Source organism: Hemiscyllium ocellatum, chromosome 35, assembly GCF_020745735.1.
Source record: "Hemiscyllium ocellatum isolate sHemOce1 chromosome 35, sHemOce1.pat.X.cur, whole genome shotgun sequence".
Lineage (NCBI taxonomy): Eukaryota > Metazoa > Chordata > Chondrichthyes > Orectolobiformes > Hemiscylliidae > Hemiscyllium > Hemiscyllium ocellatum.
The window spans coordinates 15,806,152-15,823,401 of record NC_083435.1 but is presented as its reverse complement, the minus strand read 5'-3'; the positions used below and the strand labels follow the sequence as shown (position 1 = coordinate 15,823,401).

The 17,250-nt window shown below is 41.5% G+C and overlaps 1 protein-coding gene across 1 annotated transcript; it reads right to left on the bottom strand.

Annotated features, from left to right (window-relative positions):
- Positions 1–14,058: 14,058 nt before the first annotated feature.
- On the bottom strand, positions 14,059–16,674 carry LOC132832542 (probable G-protein coupled receptor 139). The gene is made up of 2 exons (XM_060850631.1): positions 16,611–16,674; positions 14,059–14,957 (listed from the first exon to the last, which is right to left on the bottom strand). Exons 1-2 carry the CDS (start codon positions 16,672–16,674, stop codon positions 14,059–14,061), a joined length of 963 nt encoding a protein of 320 aa, XP_060706614.1.
- Between the last annotated feature and the right edge of the window lie 576 nt (positions 16,675–17,250).

Below are 17,250 nucleotides of genomic sequence, written 5' to 3'. Positions count from 1 at the left end.
GAGACCACTGGATTCGACAAAAAGACAAGAACATCATCCTTATGTGATATGATCTTTTGCGATTTTGATCCCACTTCTGGGGCAGCTATATTAGGATCCCTGCAGATAGCCTCTGCCAGTGGCTCAATCATCAATGTTCAAAGTAGTGGTGAGAGGGGACAATCTTTCCAACTGCGCCTACAGATATTAAAATTACTCGATCTAACACCACTGGTGAGAGCCGCCGCCAGAGGATCACTGGAGAGGATCCTCACCCACCAAATAAAAACTTCCCCTGAAACAAATCATTCAAGGGTATAAAAAAAGATGCGGCCACATGACTCAATCAAATGCCTTTTCTGCATCCAAGGAGATCACCAATCCCTGAACCGACTGCTGCTGACACATTTGAATCATATTCTGTAACCTCGGGATATTATTGGAGGATCTACAGCTTTTTGATAAAACCAGTCTGGCCGTCTCTAACAATAGAAGGAAGCACAGTTTCCAATTTTAACGCAAGATGCTTGGACAAGATTTTAAAATCAGCATTTAAATGTGAGATGGGCCTTTCAGAGGCACATTCCTCTGGGGTCTTCACTTTCTGAAGGATAAGAGAAATATTAGCCTGTCTTAAGGATGGCAGGAGGCAATCGTGGCTGTGCAAGTAATTATATATGTCTAACACCTATTTATAAATTAGTTGTAAAACTTGCCAGGAAGACCATCAGGTTCAGGCGCCTTCCCACTCTGCATCTACTTCACAGCTTCCTGTATGTCTTGCTCTGTTAAAGGGGCATTGAGGAAAGATGCCTGTTTGGAGGTAACACCTGGAAGATTCAGGTTCTTAAAGAAGGACTCCATCTTAGCCCTCACAACGTTCAGGCTGGTATAGACAAAACGAAATTTTCAAAATGCAGCATTGATCTTTTTTGAATCACAAGTAACCATCACAGTCCCATCCCTAATTGAGGTAATCAATTTGGGGGACATTCTTTCTCCTGGCAAGAAATGCTAGATACCTGCCTGGCTTGTCACCATGCTCAAACAGTCTTTGTTTCGCAAAGGAAAGTTCCTTCCTTGCTGTCTGTGTGAGCGTGGAGTTCAAGGTGGACTGAAGAGCTGTAACCCACTGCAGCTTAGCCACTGAGGGCCGATCAAAATATACCTTCCCTGCTGTTTTTAGCCGTGCCTCAAGCAGGCACTGCTGCTCCCCCTTCTGTCATTTCTGACTGGCAGAATAAGAAATAATTATCCTGTCATAAGCCTCAGCTGTCTCTCAAGGAATAGATGGGTAACTGGCAGTATCTGAATTGGTAGCTCACAATACCTTAAATTCATTAAAGAAATAGTCAATGAACTTACTGTCCTTAAGTATAAAGGGATCCATTCACCAGTGTCGAGAGCCTGTAGCATTACCCTGAACCTCAATCTCTAAATGTACGGCAGCATAGTCAGAAATAGTAATTTTTCCAATTGTACAAGATGTTCCTAAATACAAGGATTATGCAGAAGTTACGAAACGATCAAACCTAAATGACACTTGTGCAGATTAGAAAAAAATCATGTCTCTCCCCGTGGGATGCAGATGCCTCCAGCCATCCACCAATTCCACTTCAGCACATAAGTCCACGAGTTGCTCAGATTGTAAAGAAAGTGTTGAGGGGCCTCGAGGCATTCTATCCACCATGGGATCCATAAGGCACTGAAAATCTCCCCCTATAATAATATGCCGTGCAAGAGCCATCAGTTTGGAGAATGCATTGATCAAAACTTTAAAGGGATGTACCAGGGATAATGACTATTTAAAATACCATCCTCTCCTCCATGTATTGAGGTTTTAAGAATGACAAACTGCCCATACTCATCTTTAATCTGAACAAGCAACTTAAATGGAAGATTCTCCTGAATAAGTATGGCCTCTCCCCTACTCCTAGTATTGAAGGAGGAGACATAGACCTGATCAAACCCACCCTGCTGCAACTTCAAATGTTTCTTCTCATCAAGGTGAGTCTCCTGCAAAAATGCAATGTCCACTCTCTCCTTTCTAAGCGAAAAAAACATCTATTTTCTTTTAACTGGCAATTGGATCCCTCTAGTATTCCAGGTACACCATTTGAGGACACAATTAGCCATGACTCTCTATAACAGCTTTTGAAGTCCGAAAAGGAAGAATTTGATTTCTTAATTGCTAAGCATAAACAAAAAAAGACTCATGAAGCCTAAAAAACATAAACTAAAACTACTACAACTATAACACTAGTTACTACATGTACAGAAAAAAACAACATACGAAACCTAATATTAGGCACTTAGTGAGGGGCTCTATCCCTTGCCCACAGGGGGCACATAAAGATCCACAAAACACCTTCATAACTCCTTCCAGCTTGAGCCACATTCCCATTGAAAGCTTAGAAAGGAAAGAAAACAAAAGTAATATGAACAACAAAATTAAAGGGAGGCACTTTACCCATCTCCAAATATACATTACCACCCATTGATATCAGAAAAAAAATTCAACAACAATTTTTCAGAAAAGGAGAGACAGAAAAGAAAAAAAAACAGAGACACTCTTGTCCACATCCTTTCAGTCATCCAGTCTATTTTAAAGCATCCAAAAATGTGGGATATAGGTAAAGTAGTGTTACTTCTGCATTTATAATTACTTATACAAAGTAAATGAACTCACACCAGTGTGTAATTGTTTCAGCCAAGAGCTGAGTCAACAAGAATGCAAACTATGTGGAGGAAATACATAATTGTTTTTTGTATTGGCTAAAAGTGTATGCCCCAGTTGTAATTGTTCTATTTACTCACGCCCAAGACTGATTCTACCATTTAGGGGTGCCCTACTCCAAGTTTCCCATTTACTTGTGCCTCAGTTCTCTAATATAGATCCACTGCGCACCGGCTTTTCCGTCTAGTATTTTTCTGCAACAATTCTCTAATCTTGGCAAACCCCGCATCGAATCTCCAAATGTCCGGTCCTACACATATCCTTTTGTTAGTGGTGAACAGCAGGAATTCCCCCATTTCATGGTGCATTGTATTGAATGTCCAACACTAATCCTTTGCAACATTTGCCCTATTTACTGATTCAATGCCTGTGTTCTCCCATTTGCTCCAATTTTCGAAGTTATCAGCACCATGCACTAGGGTTCTCATTTACTGATGCCCCGCACCAATTCTACAATTCAGTGTTCCTTACGACCATTTCCGTCAATTACTGATGTCCTGAACAAGTTCTCCACTCAGTGTTGCCCTACACCAATCCTTAATTTGACTGATGGACTCGCCAAATTTAGGGGTGCCCTACTCTAATTCTGTATCCTGTATTGTCCTGCTCGAATTCATGCTACACTGCCCCAAATCTCGCATTTACATCTAAACTGCACATATTCTCCCATTATCTAATGCCCTGTTCGAATTTCTCGTATTTAGATAAGCCCTTGCGCAATTTTTTCATTCAGTACTTCCTTGCAGTGATTCTCCAATTTAGTGGACTGCTGCCAGAATTCGCTAATTTTGGTGATTCCCGCATCAAATCTCCAATGTATCCATCCTACACATGTCCTACCTTTAGTGGTGAACTGCAGGAACTCTCCCATTTCGTAGTGCACCATATTGAATTTCTACCACTAAACCTTTACAATATTTTCCTACTTAGTAATTCACTGCCTGTGTTCTCCCATTTACACCAATTCTCAAAGTTATCAGCACTCTGCACCAGGTTTCTCAGATACTTTTGCCCCGGACTGTTTCTTCAATTAAGTGTTCCTCGCCAACTTTTCCCCCATCTACTCTTGTCCTGAACAATTCTCCACTCAGTGTTGCCCTCATATTAACTGTTGCCGTTGCCCAATTTAAGAGGGCCCTACTCAAATTCTGCCAACCTTTATTGTGCTGCTCCAATTCTCCCACTTAGTGCTACACTGCACCAAGTCGCCCATTATCTGATGCCCTGTTCCAACTTATCATATATCGATGATCCCATGCCCAATTCTTCCATTTAGTAGTTATTTGCAATGATTCTCCAATTTAGTGGAACGCTGCCAGCATTCTTAACTTTAGGCAAGTTGGACCCAAATGTATGTTTCTGCACTGTCCATCTCTATGGCTCTATTCATGGCTCCACTGCACTACATCTCCCATTTGACAATCCTGCACAAATCTGGAATATGGACCAACTCTCCCTTTGAGCATTATCCTGCCTCAGTTCTCCAACTTAGACTTTAAGGGCACCTGCATGAATTCTCCAATTCTTGATGCCCTGCATCATTTCCGACCATTTAGTTATTCCCCGAGATCATTCTTCCGGGTACTGGTGCCATGATGAATTTTCTTCATTTAATGGTGCACTGAACTGAATCTCCAATTTACTGATGCCTCCATCATTTTTTTTTTTGGTTTCCTGGTCCTATCTCCTAACTTAGAAATGTTGTGCTCCAATTCTGTAATATATTGGCACTCCCAACAATTGTATAATGTAATGGTACTGTGCACCCAATCTCCCATTTATTGATTCCCATCAAATTTTCCATTTACTCATACCCTTAATCTAATTCTTCCATTACAGACGTTCCGAAAAAGGTCTCCACTCAATGTTGCTCAAGTCAACCGTCATATTGACTGATTCCCTCGTCCAATTTAAGGGGGCCCTCCTCTAATTCTCCCATCCAGAATTATCCTGCTGCAATTCTCCCATTTAGCGTTCTACTGCACCAATTCTCCAACCATCTGTTGCCCTGTTCATTTTCCCATATTGAGTTAAGCCTTTGCCCAATTCTCCCATTTAGTGCCTCACTGCACCAATTCACCCATTATCTGCTTCTCTGTCTCAAATTCCATTGGTGCACGGAACTGAATCTCCAATTTACTGATGTTTACAACATTTCTTCTTTTTATTGATGCCCTGCCAGTGTTCCCCAATGTAGTGGCACTGCCACTAATTGTCTAATCTAATGGCACTGTGCACCGAATCTGCCATTTATTGATTCCCACTAATTCTCTTATTTTGTCATACCCTTGTCCTTATACTTCAATTTACTGATTCCAGCATTTAGCCGTGCCCTACACCAAGTCTCCCATTTCCTCGTGCCATGCCTGACTTCTCTAATATAGTTCCACTGCGTACCAGTTTATTTTACCATTTAGTATTCCTCTGCAACAATTCTCTAATCTTGGCAATCCCTGTATCGAATCTCCAAATTACCAGTCCTACATATATCCTCCCTTTACTTTTGAACTGCAAGAACTCTCCCATTTCGTGGTGCACTCTATTGACTCTGCACCAATAATCCTTTGTAACATTTGCCGTATTTACTGATTCACTGTCGCTGTTCTCCCACTTGCACAGAATCTCCCATTTATTAATTCCCACCAAATTTCCCATTCACCCATACCACTATACTAATTCATCCATTACCGATGTCTCGAACAAGTTCTCCATTCAGTGTTGCCCAAGCCATTTCGTGGTCTGCAGCCAGAATTCTCCAATTTTGGCAATCCCCGCATCAAGTCTCCAAATTACCGATCCTACACATTTCCTCCCTTTAGTGGTTAACTGAACCAATTCTCCCATTTCGTGGTGCGCTGTATTGACTCTCTGCCACTAAATCTTAGCAACATTTGTCCTATTTACTGATTCGAGCATTCTCCCATTTGCTCCATTTCTTGAAGTTATTAGCACTTTGCACCAGCTCTCTAATTTACTAATTTCCCGCAACAGTTCTTTAACTTATTGTTGCCCAGCACCACTTTCTGGACAATACTGATACTGGACAACACCAAAACTGATGTCCTGGACAATTCTCCACTCAGTGTTGCCTGAACACCAATCCTCATATTGGCTGATGCCCTCTACCAATTTAGGGGTGTCCTACTCTAATTCTCCCATCCAGTATTGTGCTGACCAACAACTCCCACTTAGTGCTTCACTGCACCAAATCAGCCATTGAGAGCTACACTGCACCAAGTTCTCCCATTTAGAGCTAAAGGGCAGAGATTCTCACATTATCTGATGTCCTTTTCCAAATTCGCATATTTAGACACACCCTTGCACATTTTTTTCTATTCTGTACTTCCTTGCAATGATTCTCCAATTTAGTGATCCATGGACAGAATTCTCTAATTTTGGTGATCCCTGCATCAAATTTCCAAATTACCGATCCTACACATATCCTCCGTTCACTGGCGAAATGCAAGAACCCTCCCATTTCGTGGTGCACTATATTGAATCTCCACCACTGCTCCTTTTCAACAGTTGTCCTATTTATTGCCCGTGTTCTCCCATTTTATCTAACTTTCAAAGTTATCAGCAGCCCGCACCATGTACTGTTACCTTAGCCCAATTCTACCACTTTGACGCGCCTTACTCTCGTTGTCCCACTTACTGGTGCTATGCTCAAATTCTCTAATTCAGTTCCACTGAGCATCAGTTCTTCCATTTAGTATTTCTCTGCAATAATTCTCCAATTTAATGATTCGATGCCAGAATTCTCAAATTTTTCCTGCATCAAATTCCTAAATTACTGATCCTGCACATATCCTTCCTTAAGTGGTGAACTGCACCAACTGTCCCGTTTCATGGTGCACTGTATTGAATCCCCACCACGAATCCTTTTCAACATTTGTCCGAGTTACTGATTCACCGCCCATATTCTCCCATTTTCTCCAATTCCTGAAGTTATCAGCACCCTGAATCAGGGCTCTCATGTACTGATGCCCCGCATCAATTCTCCAATTCAGTGCTTGTTAAGCTTCATTTTCCCTTTTACTGATGTCCTGAACAAGTTCTCCACTCAATGTTGGAGAATATTAGAGAATTGGCACACAACATTTCAAAATTGGGTGGAAATGCTGCTAAGCAACACCGAATTGAGGATTTGGTGCAGACATCAGTTAATGAGAGATAAGCAGCAGGGTGCTGATAACGTCGAGAATTGGAGCAAAGTGGGGAACATGGGCAGTGAATCAGTAAATAGGGCAAATATTGCAAATTACTAGTATTGGAGATTCAATACAGTGTGATACAAAATGGGAGAGTTGCTGCAGTTCACCAGAAAACGGAGGATATGTTCAGGATTGGTAATTGGAAGAATTGGTACAGGGATCGCCAAGATTAGGTAATTCTGGCAGCAGACCACTAAATCGGAGATTTGTTGCAGACAAATACTAAATGGCAGAACTCGTGCACAGTGGAACAAAAAAGAAAACTGAGGGATGGAACCAGTAAATGGGAGAATTATAGTAGGACACTCCTAAATGCTAGAATCGGGTGAGCGCATCAGTAAATGGAAGAATTTACATTGGAGTATGAATATTGGGAGAATTGGTGGGCATCAGTAAATGGGAGGATACATGCACAGAGCTATTATATTTGAAATTTGGTAATATATTGAGAGTCAATATATTCGAGAATTGGAGCACAGCATGTATAAATCGGCGAAAAGGGGCAGGGAACCAATAAAAGGAAGAAATGTTGCAACCATCAGTAAATTTTTAAAAATTAGCAGTGCACCTCTAAGTTTAGGAAGTGTATCAGGGCTGAAAATGTGTTGCTGGAAAAGCGCAGCAGGTCAGACAACATCCAAGGAGCAGGAGAATCGATGTTTCGGGCATGAGCCCTTCTTCAGGAATGAGGAAAGTGTGCCAAGCAGTCTCAGATAAAAGGTAGGGAGGAGGGACTTGGGGGAGGGGCGTTGGAAATGCAATAGGTGGAAGGAGATTAAGGTGAGGGTGATAGGGTGAGGGTGATAGGCCGGAGTGGGGTTAGGGCCGGAGAGATCAGGAAGAAGATTGCAGGTTAGGAAGGTGAGTTCGAGGGTTGGGACTGAGACAAAGTTGGGGGAGAGGAATGAGGAAAATGGAGAAATCTGAGTTCATCCCTTGTGGTTGGAGGGTTCCAAGGTGGAAGATGAGGCGCTCTTCCTCCAGCCATCGTGTCGCTATGGTCTGGCGATGGAAGAGTCCAAGGACCTGCATGTAACGTGGCTGAAGAGCCTCTGGGCAAAGGAGATGACCTGGGGTGTGCAGTGAGAGAAGGACTCACTGAAATCCTTGTAGAGGGAGGAAGAGAGCTTCTTCAAGGAAGGCATTCTCGTAAGAGGATACAAAAACAAAATCTACAGACAAACCAACGTCATGCCCATGGGATCTCCAATATAGGCCGGAGTGGGGGTGGGGGCGGAGGCAGAGGCAGCAATTCAGAGACTTGAACAAACAGCTCTGCCAACCAAAACTTTGGGTCCGCAACATGGGTGACACCTTTGTCATCAGTAAATGCAACACATTAGAGGGAAACTTCAAGACCAGCAATAATACACTGATTGGCATAAAAGTCACTAAAGAGGAGGAAAACAACAATAAACTGCCATTCCTAGATGGACCCCATTTACCAGCCTCTGAGAAAAAGAACAGGAAATGACATCATCATATGATATGATGCCACCACGGGAAATCCCATCGCCAACCCAAGGAAACCCAAATGTATAATCAGAAAGCTGGAAACACCAGCAGTGTTTCATCCGGAGTTTCACTGAACATGTTACCTAATATTGTGACAAAATGTCTGAAAATGAACCTTCCATGTAAGTGAGCAAGTCTACACCCAGGACCTCAACCTGAACTACAAATCTTCTCATTACTGTCTAAGACATATAAGTCTGATTCCGTGCTGTGCATCTCCATGACTGGAGAACTGTCTGCCTCCTGTCCTTGAGAAGCATTTACAGTAAGCTATGTGATCCACACAGAAACAAAGCCAGTGTCTGTCAGGAGTTAGAACTCTGAGTTTTGAAATGATGACGAGGGACCTGATTGCCTCGGCCTGATCTTTAAGGCGTGTGGAACATAAGGTAATCCAAGAGGTAGATTCAAGTGGTCAACGATCACCATTTTAAATCACACTGTGCAATCAGACCGTTCTGGAGAATGTGACCGTTAAACTGAGGTATTTTAGCCCAGAGAGCGGAATCTAACAACTGGGTCACATGGGCCTTCAAGTTGCATCTTTCCAATCTCATCCTTCTCTTACTCCCATAGTTACTGAATTCAGCGAAAAATGAAGAAGCATTCTTAAGAGCCATTGTCATTTGCTGTCAGAAAGATATTCACAACATGATTTCTTTGGTTCCAATTCTACTGAGAGACATGACAGTTTACGAAAATGTATACTATTTTCCCACAAGATCTCTCTCAATGATATGGAAGTCCCTCAAAGATTCCTGAAGTCAATCCAATTTGAGAAAACACATTCTTTCGTAAATTTCCAGAATGAGTTTCCACCATGCTCGAATTTAGAACTTCCAAAAAAATCCATTCATGCCAACATTTCACAGAATTCTGTATTTCATCTCAGATACCACTAAAACTGTGGCCTTTTAACCCATTATTAATGAAGAAAATCTATCTCCCATCTACTTCAAATTACTCAGTGCCCCAGGATCTAACTCATATTCCACAGATTTATGACCCTTTGCGGAAGAGAAATTCCGCTCATCTGCTCTCACTTAATCAAATGCACTCTCATTCTACATTGTCCTACAGAAAGGAAACATCCTCACTGTGTCTCTTTTGTCAATTATCAAATCAACTATCAAAGATCAAAGAACTAACAGCTTTGGCAGATACCTATGATATCACACACTGTCTGTTGCAAGTGGGGACTTAGACGTGGGAATTCATAAAGAGAGATTTAAGGGGATGGAACTAGTTTTAGGGAACAAATGGAAGCTTGCAAAAGCCATAAATCTGAAAGCTCTGAACTTAGAATGATTAAAAAGGAAATAACACACCATTTGAAATAATGGTAGGCACACAAAAGCTCATTGTTGGACTTTCATTGGGGCACTTATTGAAGTGCTGGAAAGTCGAAGTCATCCTCAGGTAAAAGCGAATCTGGAAAGGAAATTGATATTTAATGATAAGAGTGTTATACAGGGTACATTCTTCATCACCCACTGATAAAATGATTCAGTAGAAAGAAGGTTTTGTGTCTTTCATTTCAAGGAAGATGACTTTCTTCATTTCTCAGATCAAGAGCACCTGAAATGATTGGAAAATATCAGACATGGGATAGCACAATCCAGGAGTGATCCCATAACAACGCGGAATGATCTGGAGTCTGGTGTAAAGTGGATGAAGAAGCAGAGACAAGGAGCAATATGGTGATTGTCACAGTTCCAGTGGTGAACAGGAACTTATTAATTTGACGAGCATTCATTGTACAGGGCTGTTACTTAAGTATCAGATAAAAGTGACTCTGGTGGAAAAATAAGAGGAAGATTCTCGTGAACAGTGCTGAGGAGGTTCCACAGCAGTCCATCATTTTGCAAAAAAAAACTGCGACTGTTTGGTGCATTTAAAACTGGCTTGTTTGGGAGCTGCCCTAAAATGAAGATTTGTGGCTGAATCCTCAAAGAAAAGGAACTTTTATTGTACTGGACACAATTGAGCAGGTTTTTGTCACTAAAACGTTGTGTGCCTCATGCTGGTGGCCTGTCTGGCAGCGATGTCTGGTTAATGTTTGAGGTTAATTACTGCTTACCTGTTCTTTCATGTGAAAACACAATTATGTTGAGCACGATTTCCATGTGAATTCATGTTGGATTTCAGTTTCATTATGATTTTATTCATTTCACATTGTGCTCTTCTGTAACTACAAATGTTTCAATTTTTTTATATCTGTTTCATTTGTAACATTCGATGATATTGGAGTTCTCCAGATTAGTTTATGATTATTTTGAATTCATCCAGCTCAGTACATCTTTCTCCTGATACCCTTTGCTCCATTAACCCTCAGAATAAAATAAACTTCTTCTTGAAAACACACAATATTTTAGTCTCACCCTCTTCCTAAGGCAGAAAGTTGTGGAGGCTCACTACTCTCAATGAAGGAACCTCTCTTCATCTCAGTCATAAGTGCTCAGAGTATGACCACAGGTTCATAACTGTCTTTTAATTGTATCACTCTTTGTACTCTTGCCCTGCTCAGTCTTATTGCAAATCTCGAGTTTTAAGGTTAGTTTGAGAGAACTATATTGGTATAACATCCTCTCTCATTCTTCTTAACTTCAGTGAGAATATCCAATCTTCATAGGCCAGTCCTGCCAACCCAGGAGTCAGTCTGGTAAATTTTCGTGATGTTTCCTCAATGCCAATCACTTTCTCATCAGATAAGGAGACCAAATCTGCACTTAATATCCCAGATGTGGTCTCACCAAAACCCGAAATAAGCACAACAAGATTCCCCTTCTCCATTTGTCAAATGCTTTTGCTATCCAGACATTTATTTGCTTTCTTCTTTACCTTCTTCACCTGCATGTTTACTTTCAGAGATTGGTGAACATGCATACCCATGAATTGTTGCACCTCCTAGCCTCCTAATGTATTGTCATTCAGGTAATAATCTGCCTTCCTGTTTTGATATTAAAGGGGATACTGTCACATTTGTCTGTCTATCATCTTCGTCTGCTGTGCATTTGACCATGAAAACAAATTGTTCAAATTACACTGAAACATCTGTGCATCCACATCTGTCCAAATGTCTTGCAAAATGATGTAATTGTACTCAGCTCTAGGATTCCTCTGAATGTTCGTTCTATGTGAACATCACCCTCTGTGTGAAAAATATACCCCTCAGGTCCCATTAAAATGTTTCCCTTTTTATCCTAATATCTATTTCCTTATGTTTTAAAATTCCATATTCTGGGGAAAAGACCTTGGCTGTTCACCTTACCTGTGCCCAGCCATGATTATATAAACCTCTCTGAGATCATCCCTCTGGTCCAAAGATTAAGAAGTGTCTCAACATATCCAGCTGCTGCTAATCGTCTTTCCCTCCAATCTCAGTAATACCTTTACAATTGTTTTCTCTGCCAATTCCAATTCTATTACATCCTACCTATAGCTGGACTAACTGAATTGTATTCAGTACGCCAAATGTAGCTGTAATACTGATCTGCTCTGCCGCAACAAGATGTCCCAATTTTATACTCAATTTCTCACCAATGAAAGCAAGCATTCGAAACCTCTCCTTCATCACCCATCTACCAATGTGCAACTTTGGAGAAACTATACACCTGCCTCGCGAGGCCACTTTGCTCGACAACACTCACCAGTTCCCAACCATTAACACACCAATTCCGACCTTGGTCTGTATCACATAAATGTATTCGCTAACATCTATCCAAAGTAGATGCCCTCTTCCGCTATATGCTCATATGTAGCAAGACACGTACAACATTCAGGCTTGCGCTGATAAGTGGAAAGTATTGATGCACCATCTAATGCCTTTAACATCCGATCCCTCTGCCATCGCACATATGCAGCAATGTGTACCCTACATTAGATCCAATTCAACAGCTTATCCAGGCTCCTGGCATAGCATCTTCCCAGTTTATGGTGTCTACCATTTCCATGGAAAGGACAGCATACACAATGGAGCGCTCCCACCGCTGGTGCCCATTCAAACCACATATCATCGTGACTTGGAAATATATTGCCAATACTTCAGTGTCACTGTGTCAAGAAGTCTCCTTGCCACAGACTCAGGCCGTTGTTTAATATTGGCCTGGACGTTCCTATGAAACAGCGATCTGTAGAATTGATGGACACGGGTCACGATAGAACATAGAACATAGAACATCGAAAAATACAGCGCAGTACAGGCCCTTCGACCCTTGATGTTGCGCCGATCCAAGCCCACTGAACCTTCACAACCTATGTTGTTGTGAATTCATCCAGTAGTACTTCCATCTCCTCTTTACATCGATCTCCAGTCCTCTGGACTTACTAACCATTGTTTCTATCCACTTGATCCAACCCTTCAGCATTCCAACTGCTTGTATAAATTCAAAATGAAAAGTATAGAATACCAGATTAGAACCTCCCAAAACATTTCACGAAGGTTGCCCATACTCTAACTCTTCCAGTTGTTTTAGGCAGATGTAAGGTGCATATTCCAGGTTTGATGCTCCTGGTTAAACCACTTGGCTTCAACTAAACCAATTTATTTACACACCACTGAATAAAACGCAAATTGAAATATAATTGGACAACCGAACCAACACGACAACCCCACAACTTAACAAAGGAGCTGTTCCAATTTTCTGCAACAACCCCATAAAAACAGACATTGGGGGAAAAAACGATTAGTTCAAACTTCAGGTTATTCCGGGAGAGATGTTAGAGAGAGGCATCTGTCGAATCAAGGAAGCCTTTTGTTTTCCTCACAGCGTTTTTTGACCAGAATTGTCCAGCCTGTGTGCTGATACCGATAACCAAACTAAAACAAAACCACTCTGAGCTGGTAGAACTGGCCACTCCCCTTTCATTGAACAAGTGATTATTTTTAACTAAAGGACCTTTTACCTGATTATTGCTTTCGGCTGTATCTGTTAGCCAGAATCAAAGTGGCCTCAACACAGACAAATCAGAACCTCTGCCTTTCACAATCCCTTTTTAATAAAAATACAAGGACCTCAGAACCCTGTTAAGGCAGCAGTATCATCACGGAAGACACAGTAAAATATCAGTCACTTGATTAATGATGACATATATTATTTTGATCATTCGAGAAAGTGGACATCCCTGCCAAGGTTGGCATTTTCCCAGAGGACAGTTAAGCTTACTAACCATGGTTTATATCCACTTGATCTAACCCTTCAGCATTCTAACTGTCTGTATCAATTCAGAATGAAAAGTGTAGAATATCAAGTTTTCACGAAAGTTGTCCATACTCTAACTCTTCCAGTTGTTTTAGACAGAGCATGAGTAAGTTCTAATGCTCTGAGACCGACATGGCTGTGGTCATATACATATACGATGGACGCGCTTTAAAAAAGGTCAGACTTTATTGCTGAAAAGGCAATCAATTTTTGACAACAATTAATTTTCACGCATGATAATCATGAAAGGCGATATAATCAACATTAGGCTCGCGTTATTTGCATGGAAAATTCATCATTTGCCATGATGGAATTTCAACTTATGCCCCCAGGATATGCGTTTGGTTTTAGAATGCTGTCCCAGTGATATTATCATGAAACCACTGACTCCCCCCATTAATATGAATTATTTTCATAACTTTCTGAGTAGAGCATAAAAATATTTCATCAAGTCCTTCACCACCTCTCTGAATCTCCTCTGGGTCAGGGCATAAATACAAGTGTTTGTACAGGAGCTGGTGCACATCAGCAGGAACGCGACCCTGATTGCCACATAGAGTGAGTGTGAAACTTGGAAAGACGTGACGTGGGTAACACCAACACAGATATGGATAATAGTGATGGGGGCTGACAGCACCACGAAGCAGCCTGAGATGGTGAAGAGCAGAACGATGGAGGTCCTCCTGCTCTTCAGCTCGGGGTCTCTGCCCATCTCCCCAGCATCACCTCTGCTGCTATTGAGAGCCTGGCGAACTCTGCTGGCTGCTAGGATATAGCCGGCGGTGAGAGTGTTCAACAGCAGGAGCAGGGGAATAGGAAGAAACATGTTTGAGATGTTGGTGAGCCATCGGTGAGCTGCCCAGACCGGTGAAGTGAGGTAAGTAGTGACGGTGCGGCAGCCCCACTGTACATTGTTCAGAACCTGAGTGGGCTCATAGCGAAAAGACAAGGGAATGTTGACCATGATGTTAAGAGAACTCACGACGAATATGACCACGTTAGCCATTCTTTCAGTGCAATACCTCCCCTTCAATGTGTTGCAGCAAATTGCTACAAAGCGGTCAAAGGTGAAGGCGATGGTGAACCAGATGGAGAGCTGGAGACTCAGCCCTTGCAGGAAGGCACTGCGTCGGCAGACGGGGGTGTAGCTCAGCAGTGAGCCCGGGAAATGATATTTGACGATCTGGCTCACAATCACGTTGAAAACAAGGACCATCAGATCTCCTGTTGCCATGGCAATCATGTAGTGAGTGATTCCTTTGGAAAGGCCGGATTTCCCTTGGGAAACAATCAACACTGTCATCAGGTTCGCTGTAAAGAAAATCAAATCGTGAGATGGATCCAAACACCCAGAGATGTGCAGCGATAAGGTCTTGGATTACACAAGACTGATGTGCTGCTGGCAATGCTAGACTTGAACTTGAATGGAAAACAGTGAAATCTCATTCGCAATACATTGTCTGTGCCATGGAAATAATCAAAGGGTAATTTCAGGACTGGCATATTCTATTGCTCATCACTTTGCACCGTTTGCTCTCCTGATTTCAAGAAAATAAATAACATTATTTTAGAAATCACTCAGAGAACGATCACTTGCCACATTCCTGCGATTAAGGTTTTGTTAGCTGAAGTGAGGTTATGCCCATCTTCATTCGAGTCTGGAAGAATATAAGGTGATCACATTGAAACATATAAGATCTTGCGGGGAATAGACAAAGTGGAACACAAAAAGAGATTTGCACTTTCGACTACAGTGATTAAGACGAGGGGACACAGTATCAGAGTAAACTGTTTCCCATTTCAAACAGAGGTAAGAAATGTATTATTCTCTGAGAGAGTGGTTGGAGAGTGCAATTCTGTTCCCTTGAAGATAATGGGATCTTGGCCTATAAGATTATTATAGACAGAGTTGGATACACAAAGGAGTGGAAGGCTATGGTTTCCAGGCAGAATGACTGTCAGCCATTGATGACTAATTTTAATGATTGCAAGGATAAGATCGAGAATTTCTGTTCCAATTGTTTATGATCTCGTTTTCTGCTTAACCAGAAACAGCCAAGGCACTCTCCCGTGAGGGGAACATCGTCTCAGCATTTACCCTGTCAAGATCCTTAAGAATCTGATATGTCTCAATTGGATCAATGTTCATTCTTCTAAACTCCAGACAGTAGACTCCAAAACTGTTGAATTTTCGACAGTCTTTCCATACCTATGATCATCCAAATAGTCCTCGTATGAATTGTGCCAGATGAAAACTTATATCCTTTGTTTCTGAACGAAATAGCTCACAGTGTTCCAAATCTATTCTCAGAGCTGCTTGGAACTTGCAGGAAGACATCCCTACTGTTGTCCTCCAACCCGCTTGAAATAAGAGGCCAGAATTCCAGACGCCTTCCTTATCACAACGTGTTCCTGTTTGCTAATTTTCTGTGTTTTTTTTAATGTCGGAAGGCCCCATTTCCCCTTGTGTATCTGCTTCCTGATGCGTGTCACCATTTAAATAAAACTCTATTGCTTTTTCTCCCTTCTCAAATGAACAACTTGACATCTTCCCACATTATACGCCATTTGCAAGATTTTGCTCATTTACTTTATCTCGCAATATCTGTCTGAAAAAACGTTTGTATCCCTCTCAAAATGTGTCTTTGATAGTCTTCTGGCTTTCTCCATCTACCTCATTCCTCGTATTATTGGGATATTCAAAGTTTCATCCAACGTCAAGACTGATGGAAAATAATTGTTTAACTCCTCTCCCGTTTTATTTCGTTCCTTCAAACACAGTTGTGTCCCATTCAGTCAGCTGGGACAGGAATAATTGTACTCAAACCGAAACCAATGGTAATTAAAAGAAAGGAAAACTCAGCAGAAAGCAAGTGTTAAATTCGGAGTCTATATCAAATTGCAAAGATTCAATTTAAAACAGAACAGGTAAGCAACATGTCACAGCGGCTTCTAATCACTTACCTGGAATTCCAAAAATTGCCAGAACAGGAAAGAGAATTTCTATTGGAAGCGCCTGCACTCGCATTTTCAGGTAAAGCAGAAAAAGTCCAAATGAGTTAATGCACTGAAACACACTCAACTTATATACAAGGCAATCCTCCAGTGAAACAGTAAACAGATCTCATTAAACATGCTATTTTTAACGAACAAGTTAACATCTCGCTTAACTGAGCAGCATTTACAGTGAGCTGTATTATCCCCCGAGGATCAGGACCAGTTCTCTCAGGCTCCACAGCTCTTAATCTCAGGAAATCATTCAAGACCTGATTGCCTCAGCTCAACTTTTACCAGGCACCGAGAGGTGGTTAGTCCAAGAGGAGGATGCAAATCACCAAGTTTTCGACTTTTAAGTCAATCTGTGCTCCGTCACGGCTCTGGACAATGTCAGAGTTGAATCCAAGCCTTCTCACCCATCCAGAGTGATCCTACAAATGTGCGACGTGATTCCCTCAGTTACACATTTCTCGTCTCACCATAGTCTTTCTCTTTTTAGTTATTGCATTCTGTGAAAAATAAAAAAGAAAACATTTTTGACAGCCATTTTCATTTTCGAACAGAAAGAATGTTTTAAACGTGATTTCTATGGTATTCATTGACAGCA